The following is a 14,645-nucleotide window of genomic DNA, read 5'->3' as shown; positions in this document are numbered from 1 at the left end:
ACTCTTTCAGGACTGTCATTTATGCATTGGTGACTTTCCAGACAGCTGTTTTTTACATGGGACTACTGCTGAAGAGAGTAAATACATTTTGGAGATCCTTCTGCACATGCATATTTAATATCCTGCTTGCTATCCATTAGGAGGCACTTTTGAAAACATTTCTAAAGAACCTTTCATTCCTGAGTTGTTGCAGAGTCAGTTCTGCCTCTATGTAATCGTTGTTTTGTTTTCATTAGTTTTAGATGGTTCTCTGTTGTGTTCCACGTCGAAGCCTTCTGGGAAACAGTATACAGGTATAGGTTTTTAAGAACAAAATACACTATGGCCTATGGCATCTCAGGTCTCACTTCAGCCACCATCATGGTATAGGGTCATGAGAAAGGTGTGGTTTCTGACATCATGTAACCTTCCCCCAGTCTTTAATGTTATTCTATGAGATTGTCTTAAAGATAACCAAGTGTTTGTGAGGCCTCTTGAAAAATACCACCAAAAATGTGAGATGGGTTAACCTCCCACCCAACCCTAGTCAGTATATGCACACAGCTTCCAACCATGTAGTATGGGTGAAAGCCTTTTATGTGATCTTACGTAATTCATGAATTACCTTTATATCAATGTATTGTTGAAGGCTTTCATGGCCGGAATCACTGGGTTGTTATACGTTTTTCGGGCTATATGGCCATGTTCTAGAAGCATTCTCTCCTGACCTCACAACCTCTGAGGATGCCTGCCATAGAGGCAGGCGAAACATCAGGAGAGAATGCTTCTAGAACATGGCCATACAGCCCAAAAAACCTACAACAACCTACATTTATATCCATTCTGCCTACTAAAAAGGCATTTGAGATTGCTAATAATAGCAATATTTAAATAGAAGTAAATATATTTCAACCATGAAAACCGTATCTTAAAAATATAGTGAGAAACAGGAACATAATGAAACAGAAGCCCTCTTCAACTGTAGCATGACTTAAATGTCACAGAAATGTGTCTGAATAGAGAAAATCATTAATTGTCAAAAACACAACAGAGAAAGGACTAGCGTACCCTCCTTGTCAGGGATTTCCAGAACCTGGAAGCAGCCACCAAGAAAGCTCTTTCCTCTGTCTGTTATACTTTCTTTTGAGATTGGCAGAACAGAGAAAGATCCTGCCTGAATATTTTAACACTCAGGCAAGGCCTGGTCCCAAGTTGTATAGGGCTTGACAGGTCATGACCATCACCTTGAATTCCACCCAGATGCAAATGGTAAGCCAGTGAAGGGAGTCACATAGTTGGCCTTGTTAACAGTCACGCCACAGCATTACGAATTTTCCAAACACTTTTCAAAGCCAGGCCAAGCTAGAACATGTTTCAGTAGCCCAAATGGGATGCAACAAAACAACACGTCAGATGTTTTCAGGTATTGGCATAGTTAGCGTATTTGCCTTAAGGGTACAAACACACTCCTGTCCACTGCTGAATCCTGGGCCTCCATGTTCAGCCAAACTACAAAAAAAAAATGACTTTCAGGAATACAGTTCTCTTCAACAAAGGCCAAATCTTTATGCCCAGAGCTGCTTTTCAGCAGAAACCTCTCTGTCTTCTGTTGATGAAGCTCTAGTTCATCTTCCCTCATCAAATCCAGTCCAAGATCAGACACTGATAACCAGAATGTTTTCAGTGGACTTTGTTGGAAAGGGGAGGTACCCAATTGTGTATCATCAGCACATTGGGTGCGGCAAATCACACAACACAAAAAATATTTCTCATGGCAGCAGACAGGACTCTTTATTCAGCATACCACCCTTTGACCTTGCCAAGAATTGGAGGCATCAATAAAACAGTATATCAGCCTCCATCTCCCATCTGAGACAAGTGATTCAGAACAGTATCATGACTGATGATACTGAAACTGGCTGAGATGTCCAACAGATCTAACTGGGAGGTATCCCTTCTGACCAGATCCCAGTGTAGATTGTCCATTTGGCCAATCAAAGCAGTATGAAGCCAGATTGAAACTGATCCTAGATCAGTGCTTCTCAAAATGATGATCCATAAGCCAGTTCCCGAGCATGATCTATTATCCCTGGTAAGCTTCCAGAAACAAACAAACAAACATTTTTAGTCAATAGGCACAAATATCTCATCACTGACTTAGATTCAGTGGCAAGAAAAATGACAAGGATTCCTCACTCTTCTGTTGAAAAAAAAACTCCAGTGGGTATACAGGCAGTCCCCAAGTTATGAACAAGATAGGTTCTTTAGGTTTGTTCTTAGGTTGAATTTTTGTAAGTTGTATTTAACTTTGGATAGCATAGGGAAAGGTAGACACCTGTGGTGTTTGTTTTGCTATCTGTGCCCCGTTCAGAAGATTTCACCTCACTTTCTGTCCCTGTGATAACTGGATTTTGAAAAATGTGGCTTGTTGTGGAAACAAGGATTGGTGAGAAAGCTTCCGTGGAGACACCTTTTCCCCATAATAACTCTTGCAGGAGTGAATTTCCCTTCCTAGGGGTAGATTCCTCTCACTTCCTGTTGTCTTACCCTGTTAACTGTGAGTCATTTGTAAGTTGTATGTTATCATATAAGAAATTTTCTCAAAAATTATTATAGGGTGTGTGGTTGCAGACTTCTAAGCTTTTAAGGAAGGAAAGAATGTCTTCTTATTTGGATGCCACAATTTTCATTTCTATTCCATGCTTCCTTTTCTCCCATTTTCTTTGTATTTTTGTAAACCTTTTCCTCTTCTGACTTCTTTGTCCAGCAGAGAAAGTGGAAGCTCTGCCAGACCAGGTGCAATCTGAGTCTCGCAACCGGATACGGGTGCGGCAGGACCTGGCATCGCTGCCCGCTGAGCTAATCAACCAGATTGGGAATCGATGCCATCCCAAATTGTACGACGAAGGTGATCCAGCTGAGAAACTGGAACTTGTGATAGGTGAGAAAAGTGCCTCAGCCAATCATGGTCAAGTGTTTTATGGAGGCATATAGTTTGGAACTAGTTGCAATGGTCAAGTGTTGTATGGAGGCATATAGTTTTGAGTTAGTTGCAACCAGCAACAGCCTAATTACTTCCCAGTGGAGAATCACCCCACTTGGATGAACTGGAGTTTTTTGCTCTTGTTATTCAGGGAATACATGTGTGTTTGAGCTCAGGCACCAAAACTAGGAAGTCCCTATTGTTAGTTACACCATACTGGAATTTAGGGAGTCTGCTTATTCTGTGCCAGCTTTTCTTAAAGATCCCTCAAATTTAGGATTCTCATGCCATCCATCCCCACAAAATGGTAAATCTGGTCACATCCTTGCACCACCCCTAAAAATAAGCAATAGAGAGCGAACTGAGCACAAGGAATCACAAGCTTAAAGCATGCACTTGTCATCTTGCTTAGCAATGGCCCTAGGACTAATTGTGCCCATGGCTTCAGAGCCTGATTAGCCCTTGGGGCAGCCCTATCCCGGCAGTTCAGCTACCAGCCCTTGCAGGTTTGCTCCACTGTATTTTCTGCCATCATGGATCAGTTGAAATATGCAGAATGGGGTTTGATTGTGCCTTCTGCTTTAGGCAGAGAGCAAGCTTTGTGACGAAATTATGCTTGAAATGAATGTCTTCAATTAAAGGAGAGGAACTCATTCTTTCAGTTTGAATGTTGCTGGCAGATAAGCCAGAGGTAGAAGTGTCAAAGGAAATCCATTTCTAAATATTTCTTGATAGTAAATCTACATTTTGGCTTTTCTTTGCCCTACCCCAATAGAGATTTCAAGATTGTTATACTTATAACAGGTTGTTCCTCAGTCCTGAGGTGGGAAATGTGCTAGAAAGAGCTAACCTAATAGTAGCTAGCATATGCTTTTTTGAGATATTTGGTTGCAGTCCAAACTCCTGTATTTCATCGCATAATAGTCACATCCCCATTTTTGAGGTGGCAAAATTGTTTTTCTGTGTTCCTCACACAATAATTGCGCCCTACACCCTTACCCCTTGGAGCTATGGGCTTCCCTCAGCTGCCCCAAGAAGCCTCCCTCAGTACTCAAATGAAGCTCTGTAGCTGCAAAAAAATTCACTGTATAATAGTTGCACTCCTCCCAAAAAGGTGAGAGAGTGGGTGAAATATGGTATTTCCTCTGTATGCTTAGGTTGCTCAAGAGCCATCTTCCACCAACCCAGTAGACTTCAATCCCTACTTGCAGACTTGTTTTTGCTTTCTAATCCTTGAAATGCCAAAATTGCCATCTAGAAGCATGTGCCCAAAAGATCTGTACAATAGTCGTTATATATATGCAGCCCCACCAAGGTCACTTCTACAACCAAATTACCAAGAAAGGGTCAGGCTTACAAGAGGAATCCATTAATGTCTGGTAACTGACCTCATGTTTAGCATCACTTTCCATGTGATGTTGGAAGCTGAGAAGGACTGGATGGATCACATAACTACAAGAGGTTTTAGCACTTCCACAAAGCATTTAGGAAAGGTGATACTTTGTTAGATGGCTTACTGGTCACAAGTGAATGTGGAAGCTTCATGTTTTGATGATAGGCTTTGCCCCTCTCCTCTCTTTTCTGCCTAGGTACCAATGTGTACATTACTCGGGCACAGCTGATGAATTGTCATGTCAGTGCTGGGACAAGGCACAAAGTGCTACTCAGACGGCTATTAGCATCCTTCTTTGACCGGTGAGTTTTCCAGGGATGTATTGGGAGAAGTGTCCTGTGTCTGTCTGCTTCCCTGGCCCCTTGTTCTGTTTTGTTGTACTGTTTCTTGTTTGTTGGTTTCTTTTTTGAACTGATATATATCTTCAATTTTAAAGGCAGAGCTTCTAAAGAGCTCTGCTACAGCCAGGGTCAGGACAGGAACTGAGTTTTCAACTTAGTTCAGATGGAGATGGACCAAGCTCTTAAATGGGGTAGGGGTGGAGATCACCAGTCTGTTAAGATTTTGATTTCTTTCTCTTTAATTGTTTGCTAGGAACACCCTCGCTAACAGTTGCGGCACTGGAATCCGCTCCTCCACCAATGACCCTAGCCGGAAACCTCTTGACAGTCGGGTGCTGCATGCTGTGAAGTGTGAGTGTGTGCTGAAAAGATGCTTGGGTGGAGCTGGAGGGCAAACGGTTATGTAAAGATTTTAAAATGGGTCCTTTCTCACAGTGGATGCTGTAGCTGTAGACTTCGCTAAGTGTCCATTATGCTAGGTATTTTAGAAGACCCCCAGGCAGGGATTGGCACTGAGAATCTAGAGGAGAAAAGAGGTGTGGGGTTGTCCTCCATTGGTGTTGCACTGGTTCAAGTCACAGCTTTGCATCCTTTTCCTGTCTCAGTTTATTGCCAGAACTTTGCTCCAAACTTCAAGGAAAGCGAGATGAATGCTATTGCTGCTGACATGTGCACAAACGCGCGGCGCGTCGTCCGTAAGAGCTGGATCCCCAAACTGAAACTACTGATGGCGGAGGGCGATACTTATACGACCTTCATCAATGACACTGGCAAAATGGAGCCAGACATCATGGGAGTGGAGCACAGCTTTGAGACGGGCAGCCACGATGGCGACGCAGGCACCTCTGCAGAGGGCCTCCAGTAAAACATGCCCACTTTCTTTGTTTTTCTTTCTTTCTTTTTTTCCAATCGATGGTTTTTATTTCCTAATTTGATTTTTGTAGGATTGTTTTCCACCTTTTTCATTTCATTTCCTTTTTTTCTGTTGTTGGTTTGTTTTTGTTTTGACAAAGGGGAAAGAAAGTGTTTGTGCGGCCTCCTTTCAAAAGCAAATGTGCTTACGTGGGCTTTGCTTCCTTCAGCACCACAGGGAGTCGGAGCTCAGAGGGGAGGCCTTGCTGATGCATTGGCAGTTCTGGCTGGCATTCTCACCCTCCCCTCCCCAATCCCCACTTCCTTCTCTTCTCATGCTATACATTGTTTTTAGAAATATATTTTAGTAGATTTTTTAAAAAGCAAACAAATCCATTTGCAAAAAAGAAAAAAAGAAAAAGAAAAAAAGGCCACGATCCAGGGAAGTATGGTTCCAGAATGCTGCCTCTTCCTTCGTCTAACCTAGTTCTCTCCAGACAGGGCTCTCACTTGGTTTGATCACCAAGTCTTTCCTCAGGTCCATATTAGAGTGGAAAAATCCTAGTGCCATGAGAAACTCGGAACAGGAAAGGGATTGAACCCCAGTGCTGCTGCCACGTCCTCTCCTTCCTTCTTCAGCTCCTCTTCTCTCTCCTCTTGCTTAGCGATGCTCAGGTCTTGCAGTCCTGCTCCTGCTGCCACTGTCAGTATCTTTCTACACATGGACACACAACTGTGCTTTGCATGCCTCCTGGACCTATGTACCTTCCCCATTCTCAGAGCATGAAAGTAATAGAAAGTCACCTGTAAATTATTATGATTGTTGTTGTTGTTGCAATAACTAAGGCATACTAATCATTACGATTGTTGAGGGATAACTCCACTTCTTTTGCAGTGTGACTGTAACAGTGCTTGAATTACTTTTATAGTCATGGAGTGTGTGGTCTCCCTATTTAGGCATGGTTTATCACAAGCCAGCAATTGTGTAGCATTTTACTGCTTTTATTAAAAATGACTAAAAGAAACCTTTAAAATGAGAAAAGGAAGTTCCTGTTCAAAATCTAAAAATGGTCATAATAGCTATTTCCTTTTTTTAATTGCTTTTGGGTTGTTTAGTAAAATAATGTTGTGAGTGCCAGCCCTTTATTTGCCTTGCAGGTTCGGATTGCCTGATGTGTAAACGTGATAATTTGTAGGCCAAAGCAGTGTGACAGGGTGACCATTTAGTATTTTGAATGGCACAGTCCTTGAAGGGATCAAGATGGATCCCTCCCTAAATATTGTGGGAGAGGAGCTGCAAGACGACACTCCTCTTTGAACACTGCTATGGGGCTTCCAGATTCTTATAGGGCTAGCTTTTTCACAGGGTCAAGTTTACAAACAGTTCAATTTTCAGCCAGCCCATAGTCTTGTAGCATATATGTAGCATATATGCCCAAAGTCTTACAGTTATGGAGGCTGGCACTGAAAGGCAACTTGATCTGCCTCCTTGTGCTTTTTCAGCATGACTGCTAAATAGTGGTCCTCTGTCCAGACTACACTTTTAGACACTGTTGGAGCAAATGGCAGTTCTTTCTGCTGCTTCACAAAAATTGGGAATCGGTTCTAAAGGAAAGGGCAAAGCCCAGGGAGAAAGCCCGCCTTCCTTAATCCTGACAGCACCACAACCTCCTCCATGTGTGGGGAAGTTGAAGGACAGTTGAAGTTTGGGGGAAGCTTGGAGACAAAAAGAGAGTGCATTCTCTCAAGAGATTTAAAAGCTCTTGACAGAGCTCTCATCTCCACCAGCAGCTAATGAACTGCAATGTGAAACCACACTCTTTGCCTTTCTCCATGTCCCTGTATATTTCTGCTTCCACAGGGCTTCTGAGTGGCATTTTAACTAAGGTAAGGGCTTGAGTGAAAAATCCTGTTTTGGTCTTAAGGCTGAAAGAATGTGAAGCCTGGAAGGAGTATCTAGGTTCCAGTTATTCTTACTGGAAATCAAAACCCCTGTCTGTCTGTCTCCACCACCAGTGCAGATATCTGGAAAGATTTGCTCCACATTTATGCTTATTTTTGCCTTGAAGCATCATTATCCTCCCTTTGAATAAACCAAACTGTCCTCTCAGATCTTGAACAAAGCCAATGAGTGACAACCCCTTTAACAGAGGAAAATAAAATATTTGTTTATAGATGGACACTTTGAATTTCAGTCAGAATAAATCCCGAAGCACCAGTGTGCTATATTCCTGGCAACAAAAAGGGTAGCAAATACTGTGGTACCATAGAGACCAGCTGGCTTATCATTTCAAGTCAGGATGTTAATCACTATTGCAGGTGTCTTCCATCAAGTCCTCTGTAAATCGAGGAAAACCTCACCTCACTCAGGGGTGATTTTGCTAGTTTCTCCTTCTAAAATCAAGTCTCCTCCACACACAGCCTCTTCCACACACACATATTCATGGCGGAGAAAAGAGAGTTGGCAATTTCTACTTGGATTCTTCTCATTTGTTTGAAAAGGAAAATAATTGTCAAGAAGCCTCCTTATCTCCTGTGAAATAATTATTTTATAATCATTTATAAGCTACTGTTGTGGATTTGATCTAAACTGAGCGTATTCAGTTAGAATAAGTTAATTTTGTTGAGGAGGAGATATCAGTGCCAGAAGTGGCGTATGTCTGTACCCTTGATGCAAATGGAATCAAGATCAGCCCAATTTCAAGAGGGGTTTCTGTTTCGGAAATTAAAAAGTATAAATTATTTCTGTTAAGTGCTGGCTGCTGCTAGTTCATCTTTATCAGGGGAAGATATCTTTCATTCGTTGTTAATAAATACTTTTATTAATTCATGGTTTTTAATGACATACAATGAATCCTTTCTGTGGATGTACTGGTACTCATGTTCAGTTTTGTAGCAAAAACAACCAAGAGGTTTGGGGAATATAAACACTTAATAGTTTTATGTGACATAAGCATTTGTGGACTTGAGCTTACTTTCTCAAGATACACAAAAACTCCCGTAGTGCATCTTATTACAGCTATACAGGGAAAGTAAAATGAAGTCCTGTCATCCAGTAAGAATTCTGACCCAAATGATTTTTTCTTTTAATCCCCAGATTTCTAGCATTGTAGGGAATGAGACATTAAACATAATTCATATGCCATTTGCCGTGTTTGCATCCCTTTGAAAATATTACTTGCTTTTATTTGGATGCCTCTGCTGTGTTTTTACATGTTTACTGTTTGAAGTTACTGCCATGCTAGAAGTTTAGGACTAAAAGAAAATTTCAGTCGAATATTCCTTTTGGCGGGGAGTTCAGTGCCCTACTTCTGTTAGGATGGTTGGATGTCATCACAAGCTACAGCTATCCAAATTGTCTTATCTACTCAAAAGTTGCAAGAGTTGTCTTCTTTTGCAAATAGCCACCCACATTAGTCTTCCTGAGCTATGGATAAAAATCTCCACCACTAAAAGGCCACACTAAACTACTTGTCCAGGAATAAACCCCATTAATATGTGTTCACATGTTAATCATGACATTTTCTTTGGCTGTCACTGGGGGGAGACAGAGACAGATGCATGTCCTATGTTTGAAGAGATATAAATAAGGACACAGTTTGCAGAGGGCTCAGGTGGCAGGAGACTAGTGTAGTTGGTTCACAGGAATTCACTTTCTGTGAATTATTTTTACAAATCAGTTCAGTCATCATTTGACTTTGTGTCTATCTGTGCCTTCATGTCACCCATGACTCATGGCAATGAATTTCAGAGGCAAGAAATACTCAGAGGTGGTTTTGCTAGTTTCTTCCTCTGAAATACTCTACAGCACCAGATATTTTCTAATGGTATCTCATTCAAGTACTAATCAGGATTAATCTTCTTAGCTTCCAAGATCAGGCAGAATCTGGTGCCTTTAGGATATAGAGAGGGCTTCTGACTTTACTCTAGGCCAGTAGTTCTTGACCTGTGAGTCTCCAGATGTTTTGGCCTGCAACTCCCCAAAATCCTAACGGCTGGTAAACTGGCTGGGATTTCTGGGAGTTGTGAGTCAAAACACCTGGGGACTCAGAGGTAGAGAACCACTGGTCTAAGCAAATGTATATTACAAACTTGAGCCAGCATTACATTGGCTTTATTGCTGTGGCTTCTCCAGGGAATTTTATATCTGTTAATTTCTTCTTCCAAAAATGACTGTTTTGGTGGCTCTGTTGATGAAAATCTGTGATTCAGAGTAACCATGCCTTCTTGTGATTTCATCAGCATTTGCACTGTACTAGGGAGATATGCATCACAGTTTGGCAAGATGTGGAAACTTAAATGTTGACTTCAACATAGCTCCAGACATTATGACGTTTCTGCTTTCTTCCAAATCTTCTCTCCCTTCTTTGACATATTCTTACATTGAGAATAGAATATAGTTATTTTTCCATTCAGTCAGAATTATTTACTATATATATATATACAGTCACTTTCATAATTAAATCATTTCACTGTCCCCTTAATTTGCGTTTTTCCTTCAAGAATATAAAAAATAGAAAAATAAACTTTGTTTTTTAAAAGCAGACATTTACTAGAAAATAAACTTGAATAGATATATTTCATTATTTACTGATGCTGAATATTCTTCAGTCATAGAGATACTGTATGGCTTTAAAGAGGAACTGATATCAAAACACTGTGTTGTCTGTCCATTGGCCTGTCTCTCTACTCATTTTCCTCCCCAATTTCTGAAATAGTTTTAGGACAGCTGGTTCAGGTAATAATTAATGTGAGACCTGAAGAACCATTTACAGTTGCAATACAAGGGAGATATGTGCATAACCAGCAATGAGATGTGCTTTATCATGGTAGGGACTGGTCTGGATGTTCATGGCACTGCCTTGCTCATCTGGGATAGGTTGACTGCTCTAATGCAAGTGGAGATGTGGGTTTGTAGCTGTTAAGAAACAGCAAGCTGCCCCAGTCCCACTGATTCCCTTAATGTTGTGCCCATGACTTGTTATTTCATAAATATAAGCCTGCTATAATGCAATATCTGATCTGAAAGCATGAGAAGTAGTAGCTGTAGCTGTTACTATTGCCATGAATTTAATTCTAGTGAGCCCTTTCTAGTGGTATTTTGCTCTTTAGGGAAAAAATATGACACTCCAGCCTTTTGTCTGTGACAGAGGTTTGAACCTTCCCACAATGCTTTGGGCTTCGACTCTTGGAAAGCCTAGCCATGGCCAGTGACAAGTACATATAGAAGTTGTCATCCTACCTTGCTTCATTGGTGCCAGGCCAGCCTCTGCCTGGAAAATTCAGCATGATTTCCCTGCCACCCCCATACTCCAGCTGACTGACTGAATGAGACCGAGCCCTTTAAAAATTCATCTCCTGGGTGCTGTTTTTGTCTGGGTTTTTTCGCACATCTCTAATCTTCCCCAGATAGATTCTGCAACACTTGTAGTTGCAAATGTGAAAGAATTAGAGTTAGGATTGTTGTAACCTGTCCTTTTTTGCATGCAAGTGTATGTGAGCACACACTTCCACCAGTTTTGCCTCCAAACTTGTGCTGGAAGAAACACTTTTTTAAGATTCACAGTGGTAAATAAAGAAGTGTGGAATTGGAGTGTCTTCTTATAAATGCAGGACAACCAACCCCAACCTCTTGTCTGAGCAAAAGTCATTGGAACAACAGCAAGTGTCCTTTTAGACCTGCAGCTGTGGAAAGATTGCTGGGTCACATATTAGGCTTTTTCATACTATTCCTTATCTCCCCCCCCCCCCCCAAAATCTTAACGAATTGCCCATTTCTTTTTTTTAGCCTTCCAGCCACACTCCTTTCTTTCTGACAGCTATGCGCTATGTTATATTTTAAGGGGCATGCCAAAAAATGTAACATGTGCCTCAATCAAATATTCTTTTTCCCCCATGTGTACAACGGAGATACATATGCCAGTGAGCCAGGAGTGATTATGGCAGCTTGCCACATGTAGTTGCAGTGGAAGACCCACACTTACGAAACTACTAGCTCTTTGTTTTAACTTTGTTAACTTTATTGTGACTTTGATTGCCTCCTTTCTTCCTTTCTTCCCTCCTCCTTTGCTATAAAAGTGGGAGTACAGTTATGTTGAAGTAAATACCTTTCCTTGTTGCAAGTAGCAAAACTGAGATGCAGTTTGGGAAGGATACTTGAATGCATTGAAGAAACTTGAAGGAAATTGACTTTTTGTTCATTTATTGCTGCTTTATTTCATCATTGCCTATTTGCTTTCATGTTTCTTGCAATTTACTGCACATGGTGGCATCTTATAGCATCTTGATACTGCAAGCACAGGAGTTAATGGCTTTTCTTTTCCTACCTTCCAACACTACCAAGAGATTCGATTTATATATGGATTTCTAGTCTGTGCACTACTAGACAGTATAATCTTCAAGTTGTGCATGCATGCCGTAACTATGCCTGAAGGAAAATGCAGAGTTTATTGTTGCAGCACATCCTTTGCATGCAAAATATCCCAAGTTCAGCCCCCATCATCTCCAGACAGGACTAGAAAGACAATATAGATAATAGTTAACTAGATGGACCAGTGGTCTGACTTTATATATAGAGCCACTTCCTATGTTACTCTCGTCTTTGATGAACTCTGGTGGTTCATCCGAGATTTTTGGTTTGTCTTCTTGTAATGGAAGTACCTGGATCAGGAAAAGGAAGCCCCAGTGGGTCCCTTGTTTAAATGAAAGATGTGTCAGCCTCTTTTGTCCACTTTTTGAATCCAGTTAGCTTTTCAGACACCATCCTTACTCTATCACCTACAAGACGTATACTTCTAGACTGTTTTGGCTGTTCGTAAAAGCCACTTTTGGGTTCATGAGGATTTTTTTTTTAAGGAACAGAGGTAGATGTATGTGAAAAGCTGGGGATGTTTCTCTAACAGCGTGTCAGTTTTGGCGTTCTGTTACCTTAAGGTGAACACTGGCTTATCTTAAGCAAATGGAGAAAACAGGAAGCAGGGGAATTATACAAAAACAGTGACCTACCTAGGACAAGAACCTGTAGGGATTCTCGAAGTGCTTGTCTTATTGATACAAGAAGGAAAAGGAAAGATGCTGGATTAAGTGGGAGAAAATATGCCATCTCGTATTTATATATCATAGAGGCATTACGTATTTTAGAGCCTTTGGTTTAGTGCCAAGAGGGTCAGTATTTATATCAACACTAGAGCATAACATAGCATTTCCTCTTGCATTGTTTATGTGGCTGTATTTGCTGGCATGATTGCCTTAAGGACTTCCCTTTCTGCATTCACCAGCCACCCAAAAGGACAGAGTCATACATTGGTTGGTTTTCCCACCAAAAGGCTTGGCTGTGCTAGAGCTGGTCAAAGGCATCCATTAGCCTTGAAACTGAAAGAATCCTGCCTTGTTAAGTGGTACAAGCTGCCATCGTTTCTAAGGCAAGACTCCCAAAGTTAAATTTCAAAAACAAATTCACATACGCAAAGGAGCCCCTGAAGAAGGGCCTGCATTACTTACTTTGGGACTGTGCTCTTACATGCTGCTTGGCATATAACCATCCTAAAAGACCCATATTGATGGAACTGATCTTATGTCTTGTCTTGCAAATGGTGGCAGGGGTTTTAAGTCTTTAGGGAAATCCAGTATCAGTTTGGAGAATCTCTTTATCCTTTAGGGTTGCTGTGGATAAATGGGATGCCCCAGTTCCACTCCCAGATTAGAAGATCTCACTGCGGCTCACCTGGACTAAGACTCATATGGTCTTAGTTGAAGTTCCTTCCAACTAAACAAGGAATACTACTTAGTGGCATATTTGCATCTTGGATGTGGCTTTCTTCCAGGGATCAAAATTATCTCAAGATTTGAGGAGGAAACCAAGGCCTTTTGTCTTATCTCTTTTGTTCTGTCCACTTTTTGGTCATCTTTTGTTTTTCTTCTCTTTCATTCTTTCATAAAACTAGAGCAAAGATTTTTTTAAAAGACAAAAATGTACACTGAAAAGCACTAATGAAGCCTGATTATGTAACCTCTGTGCAGATGCAGCATGGACTATTTCCCCCCTTCCAGGCGCTTTGGGTTGACTGACGCAAGCAGCTACTCCAGTATCAGCCCCCTCCCTCCCTCCCCTCCCCCACCCCTCGTAAGATCCTTCCAGAGAAGAAAACCAGTCCTCTAAAATAAAATAACAAAAGCATCCTCCCTTTTTCCCCTCCCAGCCCCCTCAGCACCCCTCCCTGCTTTTTACCTCGAACCCCCATCCCCCCTTTGGCCCCTGGAAAATGCCAGTATTTGTTCTGTGTTATAAGTGCCAAGAAAAATTTTGTGACTCCCTCATTCCTGTGACCTGAGAGTATCAAGAATTGCACATTAACTACTGTAAAGATTAAAAAAAGGAATTCAGAAATGTTAATAAAAAAAGTTTGTAACAATTGCGTGCCTGGTATTCCTTTTTAAGATAGATTGAATAATCATATATCATATATTGAAAAAAGAAGAGACAGTGCACTTCAAAGCAGAGCTGTTAACCTTGGAATATTGCAAACTATCCATGTGAAGAAAATGTCACTTCCAAACAATCCGACTCCACTGCCCAGAACTACTATAATACACTAGCATTACAGACATGGAAGGTGAAAAAAGAAAGCGCAAAAGCTGGGTTGCAGCTAAACATTAAAAAAAACCCAAGATTATAGCAACAAGAATGATTGACAACCGGGAAACAGAGGGAGAAAACGTGTAGGCCGTGACAGACTTTGTATTTCTAGGTGCAAAAATTACTGCAGACGCAGACTGCAGTCAGGAAATCAGGAGGCGCTTACTTCATGGGAGGAGAGCAATGTCCAATCTTGATAAAATAGCAAAGAGTAGAGACATCACACTGGCCACGAAAATCTGCACAGTTAAAACAATGGTATTCCCCATAGTCACCTACCAATGTGAGAGCTGGATCATAGGGAAGGCTGAGCAAAGGAAGATAGATGCTTTGGTGCTGGAGGAAAGTTCTGAGAGTGCCTTGGACAAAGAGAAGATCCAACCAGTCCATACTTCAGGAAATAAAGCCCAATTGCTCATTGGAGGGAAGGATAGTAGAGGCCAAAATGAAGTACTTTGGCCA

At 41.3% G+C, this 14,645-nt stretch overlaps 1 protein-coding gene across 1 annotated transcript in view; it reads left to right on the top strand.

The window, feature by feature from the left end:
- Window positions 1-13,959, top strand: part of NACC1 (nucleus accumbens associated 1) — a 34,803-nt gene extending 20,844 nt beyond the window's left edge. The window contains 4 exon segments of the mRNA XM_067463745.1: window positions 2,747-2,920; window positions 4,552-4,657; window positions 4,950-5,047; window positions 5,302-13,959. Coding sequence (XP_067319846.1) covers window positions 2,747-2,920; window positions 4,552-4,657; window positions 4,950-5,047; window positions 5,302-5,561 — 638 coding nt within the window. The 3' untranslated portion in view covers window positions 5,562-13,959.
- Window positions 13,960-14,645: the final 686 nt, after the last annotated feature.

Source organism: Anolis sagrei, chromosome 2 (genome assembly GCF_037176765.1).
Source record: "Anolis sagrei isolate rAnoSag1 chromosome 2, rAnoSag1.mat, whole genome shotgun sequence".
In the NCBI taxonomy this organism is placed as follows: domain Eukaryota; kingdom Metazoa; phylum Chordata; class Lepidosauria; order Squamata; family Dactyloidae; genus Anolis; species Anolis sagrei.
This window is presented reverse-complemented; position numbering and strand designations above follow the sequence as displayed.